This window comes from Nannospalax galili, unplaced genomic scaffold (assembly GCF_000622305.1).
Source record: "Nannospalax galili isolate Female #2095 unplaced genomic scaffold, S.galili_v1.0 scaffold693, whole genome shotgun sequence".
NCBI lineage: Eukaryota > Metazoa > Chordata > Mammalia > Rodentia > Spalacidae > Nannospalax > Nannospalax galili.
In genome coordinates this window covers 1,223,156-1,247,767 of record NW_008332653.1, presented here as the reverse complement: position 1 = coordinate 1,247,767, position 24,612 = coordinate 1,223,156, and the positions used below count along the sequence as shown (strand labels likewise).

The window sequence follows — 24,612 nt, the reverse complement described above, 5'->3', positions numbered from 1 at the left end:
ATGGGATTTGGGTTGTATTTACCTGGCTTTAGTATTAGAGTGATGCTGGCTTCATAGAAGGAATTTGGAAGTTCTCCCTCCATTTCTATCTTTTTAAAAAATATTTTATTTATTATTATTTTTTATTTTATGTGTATGAATGCATTGCCTGCATGTATGTGGGTGCACCCATATCGTACAATGCTGTGAAGGTCAGAAGAGGGCTTCAGATAACGAACCTGGGTCCTCTGCAAGAGCAGTCAGTGGTCTTAACTGCAGAGCCATCTCTCCAGCCCCATTTCTATCTTTTTGAATAAATTAAGTAGTATTGGATGTAGATCTTCTTTAAATGTCTGGTAGAATTCTGCTGTAAATCCATCTGGTCCTGGGCTTTTTTTAGTTGGGAGGTTTTGTATTACTGTTTCAATTTCCTTATGTGTTATGGGTCTGTTTAAGACGTTAATCACTTCTTGGTTTAGTTTTGGTGGTTCCCAAGCTTTTAGATAGCTGTCCATTTCTTTTAGGTTTTCAAATTTGGTAGCATATAGGTTTTTAAAGTATTCCTTTATAATGTTCTGGATCTCTTTGGTGTCTGTTGTGATGTTTCCCCTTTCATCTCTGATTTTGTTGATTTGGAGGTGCTCTTTCTTTCAGTTAACTGGCTAGTGGTCTATTAATCTTACCTTTTCAAAGAACCAGCTCTTGTGTGGGGTCGCTCCCTCTCCTCGTGGGTCATTGGCCACTGCTCCACAAGGACAAAGGGAGCAGAAGCGACTAGCGGGGTCAGGATGGGCAGTGAGCACTGACGGAAGAAAGCCCTTCCAGGGAGGCAGGTTCGATGATGCAAACAGCTCCAGACTCAGTGAAACAGCTCTAGATTCAGTGAAACAACTCCATTTATTCAGTGGGAGAACTGGGGAAAATATAGCGTGGAGACAGTAGCCAATGCCTCAACTGATAGGTGCTCATAGTATGCTTTATTTACATGTGGCAGTAGGCTCCTATTGCCTGACTAACCCTAACCCTACCGGGAAATGCCTAATTATCATATAGAAAAAACCTGGGGGTAGTTTTTACTCCAGGTAACTATGCCAAAGGTCATGTTCCAAATAAGGTCAGGCATCTGTGCTTGGCGGCACTTTCCAGGTAAGTCAGGAAGAGAGCAGAAGGCCCCCTGATGAGAAGGGGGGAGTCCTTCCATATGGCACCAAGCCCCTTAGAGCTATCCAGACGTGGAGGACTACAATCCTAGCAGGAGGGTTCCCCAACATCTCCCCCGGTTTTATTTTACAATGGAGAAGTGTCATCACAAGCCTTAAGAGCCAACTCATCTATCTCAGGAGAATCCGAAGTTTGGTAATTGACCATGACCTGTTTGGTAGTAATTTTAGCAATGGTAGTAATTTGTCGGCGAAGAAATTGTATGAAACAGGGAGCAAGCATCAAAATGACACACAGCATGACCAGGCGGCTAACAAAGGGTAGGAGCCATGAAAACAAGGGATTACTAAGCCAACCTAATTGTTCGATGGGTTGAAATCTTGAAAATAGATCATTATGACGTTTTTTGAAAGTATTAACATTGGTCTCAACAACATTTGATTCATTCACAAAAAAACAGCATTCCTCTCCCAATACTACACACGTCCCCCCATGTTCAGCAGTTATTAAGTCCAGTGCTCTTCTGTTTTGGAGCACAACCCCGGCAAGAGAGTTCATTTGTCATTGGAGAGACTCGAGGCTGTCAGTCGTGGATGCCATTGCTTGGTCCAGCTTGTCTTGAAAATCTCCTGCCAGGTAATGGGTTTGTACAATAGCAGCAGTCACAGCGCCTCCAGCACCCAGGGAGAGGGCAAGTCCGAGCCCCACTAGCAAAGGGATGAAGATTTCTCTCCGCTGGCGAGTGTGAAGGAGGAGGGCAGAGCTTCTTCTTCCTCGAATAGGTACACCTGGGGTGTAATCATTACGGGTACACAAAAGGTGGACAAAGAGGAGTTAACACAGTGTTGGGCTTTTCCTTTACACCATAGGAAAAGAGGAGGGGCAATGCATGCTATCCTGGAGAGAGTAATGTTAGTGAGGCATTTGTAATGAGTAGGCTTATTCTTGCTGGAAATGCAAATTGGATAGTTAGCCAGTTGTTTGAATAAGGGAATATCCATCAGATGAGAGTCAGTGAAATCTTTTTTTGTTTCTGGGTAAAGAAGGGTGTTATTAACTGGTACTGCTGTCAGTAAAGGTCTATTGCTGGATGCACAAAAGAAACAGAGGCATTAGGGTGCGTGGTGAAGGGAAGAAAGTTAGCAACATATCGAATGTATTGGTTCCAGGACATAGTTGATCTTATCTGCAGGGACAAGCTGTCGAGAGACATGAAAGTCAGCTGTAGGGTAGCTGGAGAATGCACCTGAGTAGAACTTTCCCATTACTCCGATACACCAGCGATCGTTCCATGGATCTGCAACATATATTAGGGAATAGTCATGGTTCCCATAAAGACACTTATTATCCTTTAGGTAAATGGGTCTTTCCTGTCCTGTTATGTCTTGATATCCCCCAGCGAGTCCTAGTTCCAAACTACAGGGATTGAAATAGCAGCAGCCCCCATAGGTATCAACTTCCTTGAGGCATGATGGATCTGTCTGTTGGAAAGGAAAGCAAACATATTCGTTAGTTCTGTATCTGCTAGCATTTGGGTATATTGATTTCTATGTTTTTTTGACAGCCCACCAGGGGGCAGTCTGCGGTTCCTTTTCTTTGTCTCCAACAGGGTCATGCAAGTCATCTTTTTTGTGGGTGGGGAGGTGCCGGACATTTCTGGCTGGAACCCAGATAAGCTTTGGTTGATCCTGTGGGAAAACACAAGCAAATCCCCTCCCTGTGGTCAGCAATGGATCTGGCCCTTTCCAGATATCATCAAGGGGGTCCCTCCATTTAGCCATGATGGGTGGTATGGGGTGTGTCTGGGCCCAGTGTCAGATGATGGGGGGCGTCAGACCCCCGATATACATTAAGTACATTAAGGGTAAACAAGGCTAATGTTAATTGAATATTGGGAGAATATGTTGTTTGAGCCTGTCTTTTTAGTTGGTCTTTTAAGGTTTTATGTGACCTTTCCACAATGGCTTGTCCTTGTGGGTTGTATGGGATGCCAGAGTGATGGGGGATTTTCCAGGCTTTTTCAATTTTTTAAAAAGGGGGGCTGGTAAATGCTGGGCCATTATCTGTCTTTAGTTGTGTGGGGAGGCCCATGATGGCAAAGGATGAGAGCATGTGATCTATTAGATTTTTTGAACTTTCACCAGTTTGGGCAGTAGCCCAGACTCTTGGATTCGTTGATTCTTTGTGTTGTTTCTTTGTTTCTATTTAATTAATTTCTGCTCTGATTTTTGTTATTTCTTCTTGTCTGCTGGGTTTGGGTTTCATTTGTTGTTGCTTTTCAAGTGTCTTGAGTTGCAATGTTAAGTCATTTATTTGTTCTTTCTGATTTTTTAATGTAGGTTAGGGTTACCTATAAACTTCCTCTTAAGGACTGCTTTCAACGTGTCCCAGAGGTTTTGTTGTGTTGTATTGTCCTTTTCATTTAGTTCCAGGAATACATTTATTTCTTTCTTAATTTCTCCTGACCCATTCATCATTCAGGAGTGTGTTGTTTAATCTCCATGTGTTCATGTGGTTACTAGGGTTTCTTCTAGTGTTGATTTTAAGCTTTATTGCATTGTGGTCTGATAGAATTCATGGGATTATTTCAATCTTTTTGTATTTGTTGAGGTTTGCTCTGTGCCTCAGTATATGCTCAGTTTTGGAGAAAGTTCCATGGGGCGCTGAATAGAAGGTATATTCTTTGGTGCTTGGATGGAACATTCAGTAGATGTTTATTAGGTCCATTTTATATATTGTATTGTTTAATTCAGATGTCTCTCTGTTAATTCTCTGGCCTGTTGACCTATCTAACAGAGACAATGGGGTATTGAAGTCCCCTACTATTAATGAGTCGGGATTAATCTGGGTCTTAAAGTCCTGTCATACTGTTTTTATGAAGTTGGGTATGCCAGATTTTGGTGAATATGTGTTCATGATTGTAATATCTTCTTGGTGTATTGTTCCTTTGATCAGAATGAAGTGGCCCTCTTTGTCTCTTCTGATTAGTTTTTGTTTAAATCTATTTTATCAGATATTAGAATTTTGATGCCTGTTTCATTTGCTTGGTATATTTTTTCCATCCTTTCACTTTAAGATAGTATCTGTCCTTGAAAGTGGGATGAGTTTCTTACATACAACAAAAATATGGGTTTTGTTTCTTAATCCATTCAACTAGTCTGTGTCTTTGACTGGGTAGTTGAGTCCATTGATATTTAAAGTATTGAGTCCTGTCATTTTTATTTCTGTTCCCATTCTTGATATAGCCTGTGCATCCCACAGTTATACCTTCATTCAGTTTCTTTCCGCAACCCCTTGGGTATAGTTATTCCGTTCTTCAGCTCTTTTTATTGCTTCAAGAACTCTCGGAAGGGCTGGTTTTGTGGACATGAATTCCTTCAGCCTATGTGTGTCATGGAAGATTTTTCTTTCCCCTTCACCTATAATAGACATTTGGCTGGGAATAGTAATCTGGGTTGGCATCTGTGGTTATTTAAACCTGGGAACCAGGCTTTTCTGGCTTTCATAGTTTGCACTGAAAAGTCAGCTGTAATCCTGATGGGTTTTCCTTTATATGTGACTTGTTGTTTTTCTTTTTCAGCTTTCACTATTGTCTCTTTGTTCTGAACGTTTAGTGTTTTTACTATGATGTGCTATGGAGAGTTTCTTTTCTGGGCCTGTCTGTTTGGTGTTCTGTATGCTTCTTGTGTTTGTATGGGCATGTCTTTCTTTAATTTTGGGAAATTTTCTTCTACAATCCTGTTGAAGATCTGGTCCATACCATTATCTTGAGATTCTTCTCTTTCCTGTATGCATATGATTCGTAATTTTGGTCTTTTTATGGTGTCACACAATTCTTGCATATTCCATTCTTGTGTTTTCTTAAATTTTTCATCATCTTTGCCTGAGTGGTCTAGTTCATCCACTTTATCTTCCAGTCTTGATATTCTGTTTTCCCTTTCATTCATCCCATTGGTGAGGCTTTCTCTTGTCGTTTCTAACTGGCTTACTGAGTGTTTCACTTCCTTCTTTATTTCAGCCTGAGTAGTCTTCAATATTTCTACCTCTTTTCTGAATTCATTAGATGTTTATCACTATCTTCCTTCAGTTCTTTGATTTGTGTTTTCTTTAAATTCACTGAATTCTTTTATTATATTTATACTTGTTCTTTTGAGTTCCCTGTCCTGTGTTATCTCTAGGGGGTTCTCATTGTGCTCCTCTAGAGGACTATTGGTACTTGGTGGGGATATATTATTTTAGTTTTTCACGTTATTATTTTTCCCTGTGATTTTGACATGTGGATTTCTTTTGTAGTTTCTGACTCAAGCCTTCCTTTGTTGAGTTTAGGTCTGCTTCTTTTTGTAAACTTTATGTGCCTTTGTGGTTTACTTGTTGGGCATGAAAAGCTGGTTGGCCTATGCTTCAGAGTCTTTTTTTTTTTTTTTTTTTTTGGGGGGGCCAAATTGCTTTTTTTTTACGGGGTTCCCCCAGAGGCCCAAGTCAGATGAGGATCAGATGCTCTCAGGCTTTCTCCTAAGGTCTGGATCCCTCCAGGAAAGATGCTGCCCTCAGGAATTTGGGGGCTGGGCTGGACTGGGAGCAGGGCCCAGAAAAGTTGCTGGTCTCAGGAAGCTGGTGGCTGTGTCATCCAGGGATGCAGGTCTCCTGGGGACTGCGGGGAGGAACTGTGTTGGTCTGGATGCAAAGAATCAGGAATCAGTGGTGGCTCTGGGCGTAGAGGTCAGCCCCCGTGTCTGGGGTGCCAAGACAAGAAATGGGCCAGTACCCAAGCTAGGAGGAGAGACAGGTCAGGGGAGCTGAGAGGGTGAATGAGGTGGGGGGGGTGTCAAGGCGCAGTGGGTGCCACCAGACTTACCCAGGAAATGTGCTGGCGTGAGGATGCTGGAGGCTTTGCAGCCCAGGGAAGCAAAGGGAGGTGAGGGCAGTACCAGGCCCAGAGGGCTCCTGGGGACTGCAGGGAGGGATTACATTGTTCTGGATGCAAAGGATCAGGAAGCAGTGGGGATTTCTGGGCCTAGAGGTCAGTCCAGGAGTCTGAGTCTAAGAACTGGGCCAGTACCCAGGCTAGGAGGGGAGCTGTAAGGGTGAATGAGGCTTGGCGGGGGGTTGAGGCGTGGTGGGTGCCACTAAACTTACCCAGGAAAGGTGCTGGCACCAGGATGCTGGAGGCTGTGCAGCCCAGGGAAGCAAAGGGAGGTCAGGCCCCTCTAGCTTTTTCCATTTAAATCCAAATTTTGTGATCTTTCATCACCACAAAGATTAATTGCAAATGTGGCATATTATATATTTTCTTGAGAGAGGATGTTATGTATCGCAGGCTGGCTTTAAACTTGTTATGTAGCTTAGAATGACCTTGAACTTTTGATATTCCTACCTCTACAGAGTTAGGATTACCAGTATGTAACACTGTACCACCACACCCAGTTTATGCAGTACTAGGGACCAAACCCAGGGTATGCTGGAGAAGCCCTCTACCAACTAAGCTACATCTCCAGCCCCAAAGTACTGTCAATGCAACCTCAAGTCAATGTTTTCCTTTTGATGGGCAGTAATGTGGAGGGAACCCTGGGCATCGTGCATGAGAGAGAAGCTTTCTACTACTGAGGCCCAGCACCAGCCTTGTGTAGCATAGTCTTTTACAAACCACAAACCAATATGTATTGATCTTGAGTAGTTCTAACCTCCAGTTGATTCTGAATAATAAAAGCAAATATAATAACAATAATTAGAAGGAGGAGCTGCAGTACCCCACAATAAACTGAATATGGATATAACCAGATAACCTGATTAGTTTCTGACCTCTGTCCATTCTTTCTCAAAGAATGCAGAAAATATTCTTGGGGTGTGTGTGTGTGTGTGTGTGTGTGTGTGTGTGTGTGTGTGTGTGTGTGTGAGAGAGAGAGAGAGAGAGAGAGAGAGAGAGAGAGAGAGAGAGAGAGATGAGAGAGAGAGAGAGAGAGAGAGAGAGAGAGAGAGAGAGAGAAACTGGCTAAAATGAGCAGTGACGTCTCAAGAAGCAGGACAGAAGGACAAAGTTGAGTCCCTGTGTTTCCGGCAGTCTTTGGTCATATTTTTCTGGATCAGGCTGAAAGGGGTCACCTAGAAACCAAGAGATGCCATAATTTACATGCCCTAGCCAGGCCCACAATCTGAAATTATCTGTAATATTTAAATCAGAGAGAAAAAAAACACCACCAAATATCACCAAACCATCAACAGTACCAGAATGGATTTGAATTTTGTCACTGGGCACCAGATCTGGTACAACAGCGCTCCTATAATTTATGCATGGAATAACGAATCTCTTCATTTTTTGTTGTTGTAGTTTGTTTTGATTTGAGACAGATTCAGTGTCTTAGCCCATGTTAGCCTTGAACTTGCAATCCTCCTGCCTCAGCCTCCTAAATGCTGGAAAAAAAATTTTTTAATTTAGAAAATATATTTAAGGGGCTGGAGAGATGGTTCAGCAGTCAAGAGCACTGGCTGCTCTTGCAGAAAACCCAAGTTTGATTCCCAGCACCCATATGGCAGCTAACAACCATATATAACTCCAGTTCCAAGGGTCTGACACCCTCTTCTGACCTCTGTGGGCATTGCACAACATGGATGCACCTATCTACATGTAGGCAATACACTCATACACATAAAATAAAAAATAAATTAAAAAAACATATATTTAATTCTCAAAACAATAATTGTAAGTTAGATATATTATTATTCCCCTTTTATGATGAGGCATCTAAGAGACAGGGGAGTTAAATGACATCCCCAAGGCTACAGAACTGCTACGAGCTCCAGTCTGTGCTCCTCACTTTGATAGTGAATTTTTGCATACTAGACTTGAAAGTAGAACATGCCTGACTGAGTTCTACCCCTGGAGGTCATGTAACCAACAGGAGACACATTGGGCAGCTGTCCAGAAGGCCAAGTACTGCCTAGATGTCCCATGTTTATGATACCTACTATTTCCTTTACAAGTGACTTGCCTAGTTGAGAATTGCCTAGTTGTAGTCTAATAGAATTCTATATATGCATAACTCATTCTGTTATTTTTAGTGAGTCAGAGTTTTTTCTGTACCTCAGGGTTTCCCTGTTGTAAAACAGGGAAAATCAGATTGTTCTTTCTCTTGTCACCCAAGAAAAATGTATGATGATCTTGGAGTCCTGTACATCTGTACTGACCAGGAAGATAGTCACTAGCCACATAGTTATTAGACATTTGGAGTGTGGCTCATATGCATTTAGACATGCTGTAAGACATGCTATAAATTTCAAAAACGTAATACCAGAAAATTAATATTTTATTAATGGAAGATAGCTCACTGGGTAAAGTGCTTGCTGAGTTTGGATCCCCAGCTCCCATGTAAAAGCCTGGCCTGGTAGCACTGTGTGGGTGGAGATGGGTAGATACCTGCAGCCCACCAGCCATCCAGTGTAGCCAATTAGTGAACTCTGAGTTCATCGAGAGACCCTATCTCAAAAATTAGGATGGGAGCTAAGCATGGTGGTATACGCCTTTAATCTCAGCACTCGGGAGGCAGAGGCAGGCAGATCTTTGTGAGATCCAGGCCAGCCTGGTCTACATAGCAGGCCAGGCCAGTCAGGGCTGTACATTGAGACCCTGTGTCAAAAACAAAGGAAAACTTAAGATGGAGAGGGATAGAGCAAGATATGCCAAGTTGACCTCTGGCCTCTGCATGCATGCACACACACATGCATGCACACCTTTACATGCAGGCACAAATGCATATACTACAAGCACATACATACAAATAATATTTTAATATACTGTGTTAAGTAAAATATACAATTATTTATTTTTACTTCAATGTGGCAACTGAGAAATGTAAATTTAAATACATGGCTCACAGGCTGGGGGATGGGTCAGTAGGCATCCTCAGTTTGATCTCCAGAACCCTTTAAAAAAATACTGGGTGTGGGGACTGGAGAGGTGGCTCAGCAGTTAAGAACACTTGCTGTTCTTCCAGAGGACCTAGGTTCGGTTCCCAGCACCCACATGATGGCTAGCAACTGTCCATAACTCTAGTTCCAGGGGATCCTACTCTGTCTTCTGGCCTCCATGGGTATTACATGCACATGGTACACATATATATGCAGGCAAAACACTCATACACATAAAAACCTTTAAAAAAACTACTGGGTGTGGTGGCTCGTATCTGAAGCCCCAGGACTGGGGAGCAGGAAACAGGAGGATCCTTGGGGCTCTTTGGCCAGCCAGTCTAGCCCAATTTGTAAGCTGCAGGCCAATGACACACCCTGTCTCAAAGGAAGTGCACAGTGTTCCTGAAGAACAACACTTGTCATCCTTTGGCCTTCACATGTGTGCACATACATGTACACACACATGGACATGTACTCACACATATAAAAAATGTAGCTTACATGTTTCTCTTGGTGGTAATTGTGATTGAAAATCTATTTGTCTTTCTCTTATGTTACCAGGGCAACAGAGAAGAAGCCGACAATCCAAATACAGGGATTGGTGCCTTCCGATTCATGTTGGAATCTAATAAGGGCAAGTCAATGTTGGAGTTCCAGGTACTGTTGCACCTACATCCCTGGCTCTAGTAACATGGGTCAGCCTAATACAACATGTATAATGCCCCCTAGTAATATCAAGAGTTGGCGATTTCATGCTTTGTAAAAAGTTCCACACATGCTCTGATGCAGGCTCTTAGCATCCAGTTACTATCCTGGCATTTCACATTTTCTTCCTCCAGGAGCTAATGACAGTTTTTCAACTGCTGCACTGGAATGGCAGCCTTAAGGCCATGAGGGAAAGACAGTGCTCTCGACAGGTAAGAGGTGAGGGGAGAAGGGCAAGACTGCTTTGGGCTGGCTGTGTTAAAGATAGGCAGGCCTAGGGCTACCAGGCTATGACTACTCAAAGTATCCTCAATGTCAATGTCCTCTTCACTTTTTTTTTTTTTGAGACAAGGTCTCTCTATGCATCCCTGGTTGGCCTAGCACTCTCTATGTAGACTAGGCTGGTCTTGAAATCACTGAGATCTACCCACTTCTCCCTCTAGAGTGCTGGGATTCATGGTGTGCACCACCACTCCCAGTTCATCCTCTTTACTCTTGTATTCTTTGCTCTGAAACTTCCCTGTGATCCTTTTGCTTGCCTCCCTTCTTCCACCAGTTTCCCTTAGGAAACTCCTTGGCCTGTGTTCTGGCCATGATATGAACAGCTCTACTCCACCATGCCTCTCCTCCAAGATCGGCTCGCAACTCTGAAACTGTCACCTTCTGGATGTCTTTCATACTAAGACCAAAAGGGCCAAATCTGTCACATTAAATTGCTGATCAGTTTTCTGTATTTCACTGGGCCCTTCAGTTCCTTCTAGACCAACAAGGTGCTGGTCTGGAGCATATCATCATGGCATTTGTAACATAACTTGGTGCCAAGGTAGAGGGATTCCTACAGACCTTGAGCAAGTGTTGATGGTGACTTACAGCAGTGTGCTGAGGTTGTCACCCATTCAGAAGTCTTCATGTTTTGTTTTAAAAGATTACTGTGGGCCAGGCGTGGTGGTGTATGCCTTTAATCCCAACACTCAGGAATCAGAGGCATGCGGATCTTTGTGACTTCAAGGCCAGCCTGGTCTATATAGTGAGTTCCAGGCCATCTGGGGTTACAGGGAGACCCTGTCTCAAAAAGACAGAAAAGATGACCATGGGGCTGGAGAGATGGCTCAATGGTTAAGAGCATTGGATGCTCTTGCAAAGAACCCAGGTTCTGTGCCCAGCACCCATGTGGCAGCTAACAACCATCCTTAACTCCAGTTCTAGGGGATCCCACACCCTCTCCTGACACACGAGTGCACTTACATACATGCAGGCAGAACACTCATACACGTAAAATAATAATAAATATTTTTGAAAGATGATGTTTCCCACTGAAGTCAAAATCCTTCTGCATGTTGTTGAGGTACTAGAAGGTCTGGCCTGTCTCCAAGCTCAGGGCTTTGACTGCTTTGAACTGTATTCTGTTCCCCACAGCACCAGCAGCTGTGCCTGCTTAGCCAGAGCATATGTCCTCTCTCTCTCTTTGGTCCTTTCTGATTTACTTAAACTCCTACAAGACAGAAAAAAGGGCGAGGCATGGTGGTTTATGCCTTTAATCCCAGCACTCTGGAGGCAGAGGCAGGTGGATCTCTGTGAGTTCGAGCCCAGCCTGGTCTATATAGCAAGTTCCAGGTCAGCCAGTGCTGCATAGTGAGACTCTATAACAAGAAAATAAATAAATAAATAAATAAATAAATCTCTTTGGAGGGCATAGGTGCTAACTCCAGTTTGGACCCCAAGGCCAAGTGCTTATTCCATTGGGGTCAGAGGACTACATGGTATATGTGATATATATTTTTACCTTCTCAGTGATCTTTGCATGTTTCAACCCAACCAGGAGGTGTTGGCTCATTATTCACACCGGGCTCTTGATGATGATATTCGCCACCAAATGGCCTTGGACTGGGTGAGCCGGGAGCAGAGTGTGCCAGGCGCACTGTCTAGAGAGCTGGCCTCTACTGAACGGGAGCTGGATGAAGCCCGGCTGGCTGGCAAGGAGCTGCGCTTCCACAAGGAGAAGAAAGATATTCTCATGCTGGCTGCTGGGCAGTTGGGCAATATGCATTCATCCAACTGCTAAGCATCTACCCTCAGCTCCCCATCCTCTTTAGGCCTTTTTTTGTATATCTCCTTTCTAAGACTTAGGATGATTTCTGTATATACTTCCTCAATTTTATACTAAATATAGAGATATATATGTATGAATTCTACATCTGGATTCCTGTTTGCTAAGAGATCCCTTTTCTAACTTGCAGTTTTTGGATTTAGTTACATTTGAAATATCACCATTTCACGTTAGAACTTTGTTGGCTCTTAAACCAACAGGTTAACTGTGTGAGTCATTTCAGTACCATAGTGTAATTGACTAAGTGTTCATGTCCTTTCTTTTAAAATAGCAGCAAAGTGTGACGATTCATGGCTGTAACCTCAGTACTCAGGAGGCTGAGGCAGTTTTGCTATCACTTTGTGGCCAGCCTGGACTATGTAGTCAGTGCTGGGTTAGCCTGGGCCACAGTAATACCTGTCTCAAACCTCTCTTCTCCCACAAATTAAAACAGGCCAAATAAGGGCTGTGTGCCCCACCCTCACCCTTATCCTTGCCTTTCCCTAGACAACAGGGTTTGAGTGTAAAGCCTTTGGCTTTGGTTTATCTTGAGGTGACCTGCTTGGTACTCCCCCACTCCTCACCACCTTTCTCCATCTTAGCCTCTAAATGCTCCTTTGTTTTGAAGTGCTAGGATTACAGTGAAGCACCACCTCACCTGTCTTAAACCCTATTTTAACTTTCCTTCAGTGATTGATAGAAGCCTTTTTCTCTTTAGAAGCAATATCTGTTCTGTTTAGTGAGGCCCATGTTCCTCTCATTTCCAGAGTTGCACTGTTTACTACCTTAAATTTATGCACCTTCTCATTTATTTTGTCTTCCTTTTGTCCATATTGATTATGAGTTGATCAGGAAAATTAGATGAGAATATGGTATTTTGATACTTCCTGAGTGAAGCCTTGGAAGACTGCAGGAGAGGAAAGAGAACCAATGAAGTAAGAAGGAAATGATCTGGCATGCACTCAGAAAGCTGTGCTTCTGGAGAAATACATGCAGTGAGCTAATTCCCCCTCATTTTTGCGATCCCCTTTATTCACTGTACTTCTAAACTCAATTTGGGAAGTTTAATGCTACTATGCTTGGACTTTCCATTTAAGAATTACAGTTATTACAGTTTTTTTTTTTTTAGTAGATTAGGAGCTGGACCTGGTGGTGCAGACCTGTAATCTCAGCTACCCTGGAGGTTGAGGCAGGAGGATAATTTCAAGGTTCACCTGGGCTATACAGTATTGGGTTCAAGACCATCCTGGGTAACTTCGAATGACCCTATCTTAAAATATAAAGTAAAAACAGGGCTGGGGATATAGTTCAGTAGTAGAGTGCTTGACTGTCATGTGAGGCCTAAATTCAGTCTCTAGTACTGCAGAAAGAGAGAGAGAGAGAGAGAGAGAGAGAGAGAGAGAGAGAGAGAGAGAGAGTAAAGAATTGGGAGGGAGGGAGTAGGTAGATTAGGAAACATCAGTTAGTTTGGCAGAACAAGATGAACAGCAGCTTTCTTGCTTTTGAAATCATCTTTGTCACAATGACACATGGGATCAGAGATCAGGAGTCCAGCTACAATAATATTGGTGCTCAAAAAAAGGGTTTTTTTTCTTATTTTATTTGTATGAGTGTATTACTTGCATGTATGTAAGTGCACCGGTATCATGCAATGCCTGCAGAGGTCAGAAGGTGGTGTTGGATCCCCTGGAACTGCAGTTACGATGGTTGTTAGCCACAGTGTGGGTGCTGAGAATCAAACCTGGGTCCTCTATAAGAGCAGTGAGTGCTCTTTCCACTGCCCCCCCCCCCTTTTTTGAGACAGGGTCTCCCTGTAGCCCCAGCTGGTGAAAACTTGGTATGTAGACCATGTTGGCCTCAATCTCACAGAGATCAGCCTGCCTCTGCCTCTGCCTCCTGAGTGCTGGGATTAAAGGTGTGCACCACCATGCCCAGATAGTTGTTGTATCTGTTTTTAATTGATATTTATAACCCAGAAGTTATGAACCCTTCAATTGTTCTTGTGCTTTCTTTGTGTAGAAAGTGTTAAGGGGTATGAGTTGTGGGAAGAATTATCCTTGTACTGCCTGGATTTATTATTTTCCTCAAAAACTCAAGACCCCAAAAAAGATGAGAAAAACTGTTCTGTACACTTTTGATGTTAAAGATTTTAGTTATCTTTTTAGTACCCTCTATGTATTTTATATGTATAATTTTAATTAATTAAAAATAGGTTTTTGTCTAGTAAGCCAGAATGACTTTTTTTTTTTTTTTTTTTTAATGACAGGGTCTTGTGTAACCCAGGTTGGCTTCCAATTTGCTATGTTTCCAAGACTGGATTCGAACACCTGATCTTCCAGCGTCCATCTCCAAAGTACTGAGAGTAGAAGCATATGCCACCAAGTCTATGTTTTTGTTTTTAGAGACAAGGTCTTACTCTGTAGCCACAGCAGGCCTGGAACTTGCTGTGTAGACCATGCTGGCCTCAAACTTGTAGCGATGTCCTTCTGTTTCCCAAATCTGGAATTAGTTATGCATTACCACATCTGGCCAGAGTGACTCTGAGACTTGTATCAGGGAAGCTCTAAAATTATCTCATTGACTTACACGTATACCAAAATAGAATTTTTGAGGGTGGTAGAAATAATATTGTACTGCTGGGGAAAGGCAACCTGCCTCCCCTTCTACTGTCACTTACCATTAGCAGCATGTCCCAAAGTTTATATGTGAGCATTGGTGTTTGTTGAGATGATTTAAGGTGGTAGATGGACACACACATTTTTTTAAAGATACAGTCTCATTGTATCCCAAGCTGGCCCTGAACTTTCTATGTAGCTGAGGATAACCTTGAACTTCTAATCTTCTTGTCTCTGAGTACAGTTGTGTGCAATTGGTTTATGTGGCCCTGGGAATCAACTCAGGGCTTTGTGTATCCTAGGCATGCACACTCTGCCAAATGAGCTACATCTCCAGCCCTGATAAACACATAATAGTTATACTTTTCTGTGAACTGATAGTAGAAAAATGTTTTTATATTTATAGTAGTATTATTAAATTTATTTTTTTTAAAGGTCTGTTTAAGGGACTAGAGAGATGGCTCAGCAATTAAGAACACTGGCTGCTCTTGCAGAGAACCCAGGTTCAGTTCCCAGCACTCTAGTTCCAGGGGATCCATCACCCTCTCATGGTCTCTCTGGGAATTGCACGACATGGGTACACTTATATGCAGGCAAAACACTCATACACAGAAAAAAAAATAAAGTCTGTTTAGGGAAAAATGCCAAACAAAAAATAATATGGGCGATATGGGGTGTATTTTTAAACATCATGGATATGCAGGCTGGAGAGATGACTCAGCAGTTAAGAGTACTGGCTGCTCTTGCAGAGGACCCAGGTTCAGTTCCCAGCACTCCAGTTCCAGGAGATCCAGCACCCTCTTCTGACCTCTGTGGCATTGCACAACAGGGGTGCACTTACATACACATAGGCAATCCACTTATACACATAAAATACAAATATAAAAAAGTCATGGATATGGGGTTGGAGAAATGACTCAACAGTTAGCACTTGCTGCTCTTGCAAAAGACCTGAGTTTGTGCCCACCACCCACACTAGGAGGCTTATAACCACCTGTTATCAGAGCCAGAAAATCTGATGCCCTCTTCTTTATCTCCATGGGCAACTGTACTTATGTGTACATATCTCTACCTAGATGCATGCATATACATAATTTTTTAAAAAGTCTTTAAAAAATTATGAGTAGCTAGGCATGGTGGTGCATGCCTTTAATCCCAGCACTTGGGAGGCAGAGGCAGGCAGATCTTTGTGAGTTTGAGGCCAGCCTTGTCTACATAGTGAGTTCTAGGACATCTGGGGCTACAGGGAGATCCTGTTTCTAAAAAAAAAAAAAAAAAAAAAAAAAAAAGAGTACTCAGGAACAAGAATCAATTCATGGAGGGGAGGTTACAACCTAAATTGCTTCTGGGCTTATCTATACCCTTACGGCAGTCTAGATTTCTAGATGTTCTCTACGTAAGAAGAGGGTAAGTAAGGGCTGAGGCTGCCTATCTTTCACTATCCCCTAATCACATCTGTCCTGCTCACCAGACTTAGTAAACCATATATGTATATATGAAATATATTCTTTTGTTTTGGTTCTTGGTTTTGGGGGGGACAAAGTCTCCCTGTAGGCACAGCTGGACTGGCTGTGTAGACCAGGCTAGCCTCCATCTCACAGAGATCTACCTGTCTGCTTCCTGCATGCTGGCACTAAAGTCATGGGCCACATGGGCCACCATGCCAGGCTTGTTTTGTTTTGAGATAGGGTCTTATGTAAATCAGGCTGGCCTCAAGTTCTCTTTGTAGCTGAGGATATATGACTAGCGAATCAAATTTCAATGGTTCTCAGTCTACTGTTTCCTTAAGAGATTAAGTTCTCACCTTCCACTAAATGAGATTGAATTCGTTCTCTTCTTCCACTAAATGAGTTCTGGGAATCAAATTCTTGTTAGATATGGCCAAAAACACCTTTACCCACGGAGCCATTTCACAGGCCCCAGATCCATGTTTTTTAAAATTTTTGGTGTTAATTTTTATTTATATTTTATGTGTTTGTATTGACTGCATATATGTAAGTACACCTGTGTCCTACAATGCCCAAAGGTCAGAAGAGGACGTTGGATCCCCTGGACCTGGAGTTACAGATGGTTGTTAGCTGCCATGTGGATGCTGGGAACAAACCCAGGTCCTCTGCAAGAGCAGTCAGTGCTCTTAACCAGAGGACCATCTCTCTAGTCCTATTTGCTTTTTGAGACAGGGTCTCATTATGTAACACTAGCTGGCCTGGAAATTGCTATGTAGACTACACTGGCCTGGATCTCACAGCCTTCCACCTGCCTCAGCATCTGGAGTGCTGGGATTAAAGGTGGGCGCCACCATGCCCTGCTCTATAGTTTGAGATTTAAAAAAAAAAAAAAAAAAGTGAGGCTGGACGTGGTGGTGCACGCCTTAATTCCAGCATTTGGGAGGCAGAGCAGGCGGGTCTCTGTGAGTGCTGTGATTAAAGGCAAGTGCCACCATGCCCTGCCCTATATTTTGGGATTTTTTTTTTTTTTTGGTCTTTTTTTGAGACAGTCTTCCTATAGCCCCAGCTGTCCTGGAACTCACTAGGTAGACCAGGCTGGCCCCGAACTCACAGAGACCTGCCTGCCTGTGCCTTCGGAGTAGTGGGATTAAAGGCGTGCGTCACCACCCCCGGCCTCACTTTTTCTTTTTTAAAAAAAAAAAAAAAAAAATCTGATGCCGGGCATGGTGGCACACGCTTTTAATCCCAGTACTCGAGAGTGAGCCCCCATCTTAAAAAGCCCCCCCCCCAAAAAAGGGGCTGGAGAGATGGCTCAGCGGTTAAGAACACCGGCTCCTTATTCAAAAGACCCAGGTTCGAATCCCGGCACCCACATGGTGACTAACAGCCGAGACCCAGGGCATCCTACAATCCTCTTCTGAGCTCCGTGGGCACTGCACGAACACTGGTACACTTAATGCAGGCAATGCACTCATACATATAAAACAAAATTAAAGAAAGGAAAAGTGCTTCAATTTCCACTTCCTACTCCAGAGAGAAGGAAAACAAGTCCCTAATAAGGAAATCAACAGACTTTATTGCAAGGGCTTCTTGTCGCCTACAGCAGTTTAAAAGAGAATACCACTGATACCGCCCACCCTTTTAGCTCGGGGCCTGCTCAAGATGGCGGCAGGACCCTAGACAGCACATTTTTGTGAGACATGGTCTCCCTGTAGCCACAGCTGCCCTGGAACTCACTATGGCATAGAACTCACAGAGATCAGCCTGTCTCCGCCTCCGGATTGCGGGGATTAAAGGCGGGACCCACCACGCCGGGCTCCGGAACTATTTAAAAGCAGGCTCCCTTCATTTGCGAACTTTCACCATGCTGAGGCGGGACGTAGAGCCAGACTGCCACTGGTCGGCCTGACGTGTGACGTTTCTTTTCTGCGACAGTTTCCCAAGGTGCCTCGCTCCCAGCGGCACAGACCGGAGCTCCAAGCGAGGCAAGATGGCGGACGTGCTGGATCTTCACGAGGCGGGGGGAGAGGATTTCGCCATGGATGAGGATGGGGACGGTGAGCAGAGTGGAGGCGGCTGCGGGAAGAGGGGAAGGTGCGAGAAGCGTATAATAGGGAGCGTTTTCTGGGATGCGGGCGGTGATCGGGGGTCTTGGTCGGAGACTCCGCCCCTTTGGGAAGGAATAGGGGCGGGACCGCGAAGAGACTGAACGGCCCTGCGCTACTGGTCCAAATCGTTTTGGGAACGAGACGGTTCTTAAAAATGAGTCTTCTTTTTGTTGCTTCTTTTCTCTCCTGGAAATCCAGAAAGCATTCACAAACTGAAAGAAAAAGCGAAGAAACGGAAGGGTCGTGGCTTTGGTTCCGGTGAGTGTGGGGTTGAGTGGGGTTGAGTCCATGGGGCACACTGGGAGAAAGGCAGAGTTTTCGGTGATCTGGTATGTATTCTTTATAGAAGAGGGCTCCCGAGCGCGGATGCGGGAGGATTATGATAGCGTGGAGCAGGACGGCGATGAACCTGGACCGCAGCGCTGTGAGTAAAGGAATCTGTGGGAAATCTGACTATGGCAGTTCAGTGGGAATGAAGTCAGTTTAATCGACCTTGAAGTTTTTCTCTTATGTGCCCTTACAACACCGTCCCCTATCTAACAGCTGTTGAAGGATGGATTCTCTTTGTTACTGGAGTTCATGAGGAAGCCACTGAAGAAGACATCCATGATAAATTCGCGGAATATGGAGAAATAAAAAATATCCACCTCAACTTGGATAGGCGTACAGGATACTTGAAGGTATATTTCATCAGTTGTGTCCCTCTCACATGACTCTTGGATAGCATTGGTGGTTATTCTGTGTTTGCTGTGGTTGGCCAAGAACAGAGATGAAATGACATTAAGAGGATATTTATTTAGCCAGGTGTGGTGGCCCAGGCCTTTAATCCTAGCTCTCTGGAGGCAGAGGCAGGCAGATATGCATTCCAGGACAGCTGGAGCTACAGGAGGGTACTACATGCTTGATGAAATAAGAGAGTTTTGATACTTTTAAATTTTCCCCAGGGGTATACTCTAGTTGAGTATGAAACATACAAAGAGGCTCAGGCTGCCATGGAGGGACTCAATGGTCAAGATTTGATGGGACAGCCAATCAGCGTGGACTGGTGTTTTGTTCGGGGTCCACCAAAGAGCAAGAGGAGGTAAAGTGGAGGGCAAATGTCTATCTTGGTAAAGGGAACATAAGCAAGACAAACAAGGACACTGTATTATGTGCTTCTGATGGACTCCCCTTCTTTTACTTTCCTTAGAGGTGGCCGAAGACGCAGCAGGAGTCCAGACCGGAGACGTCGCTGATAGGTCCTCTGTTGCCCAAGTGGTCTCTCCAGGATTCCATTTGGTTATGCTGCCTTGGATAAATAGGGCTGGGGTAGAACTTGTGTTTATATTTAATATCTTACCCTGTCTATTTAGTATTTCTTTTGAACCAAAAAAATAAATGTTCCATTATTGTTTTCTACATTTAAAATTCCTTTTCTGTTCTGAAAATTCTGAAGAACTCTTTACAGTAGGCATTATTGGTATTGGGAAGATTCTACCGGGGTGGAATTCTGAGCTTCTTCTACTAGGGTTAAAGTAGAGATTCAGCTCAGCATTTTCTTTTCTTAGAAGAGAATAGGGGACGTGAGATTTTCATATCGTATTAGAGAATAATTAGGGGAACAGATAGATGTTACATTAGTGTCTCTTGCTTTTTTTTTTGCTTTGTCTTTTTGAGACAGCTGGAACTCACTATGTAGATCAGGCTGGCCTTGAACTCAAGAGATCTGCCTGCCTCTGCCTCTGTGTCTGTGTGGAAGTATGTGCATGTGAGCACAGGTGTCGGCAAAGGCCGGAGGTGTTGGATTCCCCAGGACCTGGAGTTGTGAGCTGCCCTATGTGGTTGCCTCTGCCACCCCAGGGCAGAGATTAAAAGGTGGGTGCCACCACACCCAACCTATATCCAGCTTTTAATCAGTTTTTAAGTGTACAGTTCAGTGGCATTCATACTCTGTGCTTTTAGTCATTTAGAGACTAGTCAGAAGGGAAAAACCAGTTATAGCAAACACTTCTACTTTTGTTTTTATAGGTATTTCTAGTTTTAGTAGCTTTCCATGTCAGAGTAAAAGTTACAAGGCTGATTATGTCACTGTTCACCTTTTATCATAGTGTGTGTCTACTTCCCGAAAGGTAAATCATAGTATTTGTGATCTAGTCCACCTTTCCTCTCCCTGCCTGCACATTTACCATTTTCTAGTTCTCAACTTTACTGAGATCCTTTCATTCACAACATTTTGACTGTACTTATTTTAACAACTTTGTCTTCTAGAAATCAAAATTTACTGTCTCAGGAAAGTTTTCCCAGAGTACAAGAGGGGTTAAGCACACACTCCATTGTGTTTTAACTCCTTGTTACTAGGCATGGTTCATGCCTATAATCCCAACACTTGGGAGGCTGAGACAGGAAGATTGTCTCCTGCACATATTTTTTTTTAAGATTTTTTTTTTTAATTTAGTGTTTTCCCATATGCATGTGGGTGTGAGTGCCTATAGAGGCTACAGGTGTTGGGTTCCCCTGGAGCTGAAGTTACAGGCAGTTGTGAGCTTCCTGACAGTACTGGGAACCAAACTTCTGTCCTCTGCAAGAACAGTACACACTTAACCACTGAGCCCTAGTGTGTACTGGTTATTGTTAATTCTTTTTTTTCTCTTGGTCTTTTTGAGACAGGGTCTGCCTGTAGCCCCAGCTGGCCCGGAACTCGCTGTGTAGACCAGGCTGGCCTGGAACTCACAGAGATCCACATGCCTCTGCCTCTCAAGTGCTGGGATTAAAGGTGTGTGCCACTATCCCCAACCTTCTTAGACCATGGATTTCCTTCCCTGCCCTGGAGATTATCCTGGAAGAGGTGGGACTGGGAGGCTGCAAAGAGGTGGAAGAAAAGGACAGTAAAGCAAACCTAATAGGCACTGGCAGAGATAACAGGGTCTCAATATGTAGCTCTGGCTGGACTGGAACTCTATGTAGACCAAGATAGCCTCGGACTTTCATGTATGTGTCATCACAGCCAGCAAAAGTCTTGTCTTCAACTGTAAATTAACATGCAAATGATCTTGTCCTAGAGGTAGCAAAGGCCCCCTCCCTAAGGATTCCTGAGTAATAGCTGAAAGCACTGTAGCATAGTCACTTCCCAAGCTCCTAATGTGTAGGCAGGTTCCTATCCAGCCCAGCCTGAGTCCCCCACCAGGAGGCGGTTGACCAGGTTTCCTCTAGACATTTTCTTCCACCTGAGCAGGGATAAAGCTGGTTGAGTGCAGGCAGGAAAGCTGCCTGTATGTGGTTATTAATTTAGAGTCATGAGTGTCTGATGTGTGGCATCTCCAGTCACTGAACAGTAGTAATGTTTCAGGTAGCTAGGGGAGTAAACCACAAAGGTGACCAGTGAATTGGCACCTGCTGAATGGGTGAAGACTGGTGAGGGAGGGAGCTGAGTTATAATCCTGTCACTGACCACAGCACTGCTAGGTTTCCTTCAACTGAAGAAACAGACCACAATTGTCACTTTGGCTGCAGCAGAGGTGGGTAGCTCTGAAACTTCTGCCTAGTACTCATTCTGCACAGACGTCCTCCCCGAGTGTGCCGCTGCCAAGAGACCTGAAAGCATGGAAGGTGGCTGCTTGGAAGGAAAGTTGAGGGTGAAGTGTGGCTGCGGAGGTTAGGTTGCGGGATGCATTTCACTGTACTTTTCAGAACGTGAAGGCGGTTATTGTGAATTTTGTCTGTTAAAGTCTGTCTTTGGGATCCCATCTATTTCAGAGGGTTACTTAACTGGATCTCCTGTTAATCAGATCCTTTTTTGCCATGAACAAATAAATACTCTGGGATTGAGGCGGAAGCCTGGGGCCCCTAGGTGCCTACTGAGGTGCGCGCTGGGACCGCCTCCCAACCTCCGCCTCACTCCTCGTCCGGAATACTTAAAGTCGAGTGTGCTGCGCGAAGCCAGCCTAGAGGTTTGAGACCGGCTTCCGAGGGGTGGATCTTCCGGAAACACCATACCACGCCAGTGTGGGCTTCGAGATAAGTGCTTCCGTCCTGAATTTCCACTCCACCGAGCGGCTGCGCCGGCTGGCTTTCCTGGCGCCATTTGTCCCTCGCGGAGCCCCGTTGATCGCCCAAGAGGCGTGGCTCGGGACTGGTAGAAGGCGGCCGCGGCGCTGTGGGGCCCGGGCTGCCGCCGTCATGGACGCCTGGGTCCGCTTCAGCGCCCAGAGCCAGGCCCGGGAGCGGCTGTGTAGGTGCGGCCGAAGGCGGACAGGGCGGGGAGGGCCGCGAGGCGGGGGCCAGCCAGGCTACGGGGGCCCCGAGGGCCAGCCAGGCTACGGGGGCCCCGAGGGCCAGCCGGCTACGGGGGCCCACACAGCCGCCGGGCGGGCGCGGAGTGCGCCGGGGAGATGACTGTTAACGGGAGAGATGGGGAGACTGAGGCATGCGTGGGCCAGCGGGAGGCCGCCTACGGTTACAGTGCCTGCAAAAGATCCGCACTTCCCTCACTGGCTTGGCAGGAGAGCTGGCTCCAGGAAGAGAGACCGGACTGTTGTCCGTACTGCGGAGACCCGTCCCGCTCTGTGCCCTCTCTGGCTGTCCCCCAGGAGACATTTGTTCCATTCAGTCCGTTCAAGGACTGTAGTTCACCTGTCCCCAAGAAAAATCTGCCCTCCATCGAGCTCGCCCTCTAGTGTCTCGTGTATGTTTGTGGGAGGACTGCTTGTGATGGACCCCTGCTGCCCACTGGCCCCCTTTAGCCTCATGGTTGTCAAAACACTTTACTAAATTTCAAAGATTTTATTCATTTTATATGAATGAGTGTTTTACCTGAATGTAAGTGCACCATGTGGGTGGAGTGCCCAGTGCCAGTGGAGACCAGAAGTGGTCATAGGAGTCCCCTGAAACTGGAGTTACAGTCAGTTGTAGGCAGCCTTGTGGGTGATGGGAACTGAACTCTGGCCCTCTGCCCGTGCTCTGAACCGCTGAGCCATCTCTCTAGCCCCTAAACTCTTCGTTGACTTAGAACAGTGCTCTCCACCCTTTATAGGCTTAAAAAAAAAAAAAAAAAATCCTGACTTTCCCTTCCCCTGGCATGGAGGAGAAACGGTGAGGAATGGAGGAAATGTCCCCTGGAGGACATTAGGGAGGTCTGCACCTTACTTTGCCTATCCTCCTCCAGGGCCGCCCAGTATGCTTGCTCCCTTCTTGGCTATGCTTTGCAGAAACATGGGGCCAGTCCTGAATTACAGAAACAGATTCGACAACTGGAGGGCCATTTGAGCCTTGGAAGAAAGTGTAAGTACCTGCACCCTTCTGTCAGCCCCATCTACCAGCCTATTGCCCCTCCTTCCTTTTATTACCCTTTCTTCCAGGTGGCTCTGCACACCTTCTGCATGCCTCCCATTGAGATAAGAGAACTGGAAGTTAGGGCTGAATGGAGAGATTGGGGCAAGATAAAGCTAAACTGGGATGAAAAGTAATGGAAAATTTGAAGTAAAAATGAAGTGTTTCTACTCTTTTTTTACGTTACTATTTCTTGCTCAACTTTTTTTTTTTTCTCTCCTCTCTTTCCTCTTCTTGCTTGGCCTTCCTACTTCCATTTCCTTGCTTTCCTTTGTTATTCTACACAAGTGCTACGCCTGGGTAACTCTGCAGATGCCCTTGAGTCAGCCAAAAGAGCTGTGCACCTATCAGATGTGGTCCTGAGGTTCTGCATCACTGTTAGTCATCTCAATCGAGCCTTGTACTTCGCCTGTGACAATGTTCTGTGGGCTGGAAAGTCTGGACTAGCTCCCCGTGTGGACCAGGAGAAGTGGGCACAGCGTTCATTCAGGTCTGTTACCATTTCATCCTACAAGACCTTTTCTGTAGCCTCCATATTGGATAGCTTGCCTCTTGTTTTTAAAATATTTGTTTCTTTTTTCTTTTTAAAAATTTTAAAAATTTAATAACCACATGATTAGAAGAAGCATTTCATTACAGCTTTAACATATTCAGTAACACATTCCAGAGCAAGGATATGTCTCTTTCAAAGGTGGCGGTAAATTTTTAGGTTCGCAGTTGAATTAATACAGTCATACAATATTGAACTCAGTATAAACCCTGTAAAGACATAAAATTGAATGAGTTTAAAGAAGATCTCCATTTCATTTTAAGATATGCAATTTCCTACATTTTTAATGCTATTAACACATGTTTACACGTTTTTAATCTCTATGTATCTGATTATTACTAGTCAAAGTTGGTTACACTCGGATCTTTAGTACCTGAGTATGGATATAAAGTCATCAGGTAGATTTCACTGGTAATGTTTATCACCTCTATTATTTAACATGAAGTAAAATTAAAAATTTTAATAACTAAAAATCTCCATTTCATTTTAGAATATATTGTTCCTTGCAGAAAGACTCATTGTTTTTGCTACTAACACTGAGATGTTGTCACATGCATCTCTAATCTGTATGTATCTGATTATTACTAGTCATAATCGGTTGCACTTGGATCCTTAGCAACTGTGTATGTCTATAAAGTCACCGGGTAGATTTCAGGGTAATGTTTATCACCTCTACTAATTAACATGAAACAAATTTTTATGCTTCCTCCTCTTTTTAATTTGTTGATTTTTTTGTGTGTATCTCAGCTACATT

The 24,612-nt window shown here is 44.3% G+C and overlaps 3 protein-coding genes across 4 annotated transcripts in view; all 3 read left to right on the top strand.

The window, feature by feature from the left end:
* The window catches only part of Lix1l (limb and CNS expressed 1 like), a 48,271-nt gene extending 35,021 nt beyond the window's left edge, over positions 1 to 13,250 (top strand). The window contains 3 exon segments of the mRNA XM_008827599.3: positions 9,604 to 9,699; positions 9,882 to 9,959; positions 11,567 to 13,250. Coding sequence (XP_008825821.1) covers positions 9,604 to 9,699; positions 9,882 to 9,959; positions 11,567 to 11,809 — 417 coding nt within the window. The 3' untranslated portion in view covers positions 11,810 to 13,250.
* Positions 13,251 to 17,727: 4,477 nt separating this feature from the next.
* Positions 17,728 to 19,404, top strand: Rbm8a (RNA binding motif protein 8A). Of its 2 annotated transcripts, none has more exons than XM_008827598.3 (6): positions 17,728 to 17,953; positions 18,203 to 18,262; positions 18,354 to 18,428; positions 18,548 to 18,684; positions 18,949 to 19,085; positions 19,194 to 19,404. In XM_008827598.3, exons 1-6 carry the CDS (start codon positions 17,887 to 17,889, stop codon positions 19,237 to 19,239), a joined length of 522 nt encoding a protein of 173 aa, XP_008825820.1. In that variant the 5' UTR covers positions 17,728 to 17,886; the 3' UTR covers positions 19,240 to 19,404. The 2 variants fall into 2 exon arrangements, with proteins under 2 accessions (XP_008825820.1, XP_008825819.1); XM_008827597.3 differs by having other exon boundaries at positions 17,753 to 17,953; positions 18,351 to 18,428.
* A 2,508-nt stretch (positions 19,405 to 21,912) lies between these two features.
* Positions 21,913 to 24,612, top strand: part of Pex11b (peroxisomal biogenesis factor 11 beta) — a 14,350-nt gene continuing 11,650 nt past the window's right edge. The window contains exons 1-3 of the mRNA XM_008827596.3: positions 21,913 to 22,215; positions 23,145 to 23,260; positions 23,597 to 23,798. Coding sequence (XP_008825818.1) covers positions 22,160 to 22,215; positions 23,145 to 23,260; positions 23,597 to 23,798 — 374 coding nt within the window. The 5' untranslated portion in view covers positions 21,913 to 22,159. The remainder of the gene's footprint in view (positions 22,216 to 23,144; positions 23,261 to 23,596; positions 23,799 to 24,612) is intronic.

Coding starts and splice junctions, on each gene's coding strand:
- Rbm8a (XM_008827597.3), top strand. CDS start 17,887: ATGGCGGACGTGCTGGATCTTCACGAGGCGGGGGGAGAGGATTTCGCC. Junction 17,954..18,202: donor CATGGATGAGGATGGGGACG/GTGAGCAGAGTG, acceptor CTGGAAATCCAG/AAAGCATTCACAAACTGAAA. Junction 18,263..18,350: donor GGGTCGTGGCTTTGGTTCCG/GTGAGTGTGGGG, acceptor TATTCTTTATAG/AAGAGGGCTCCCGAGCGCGG.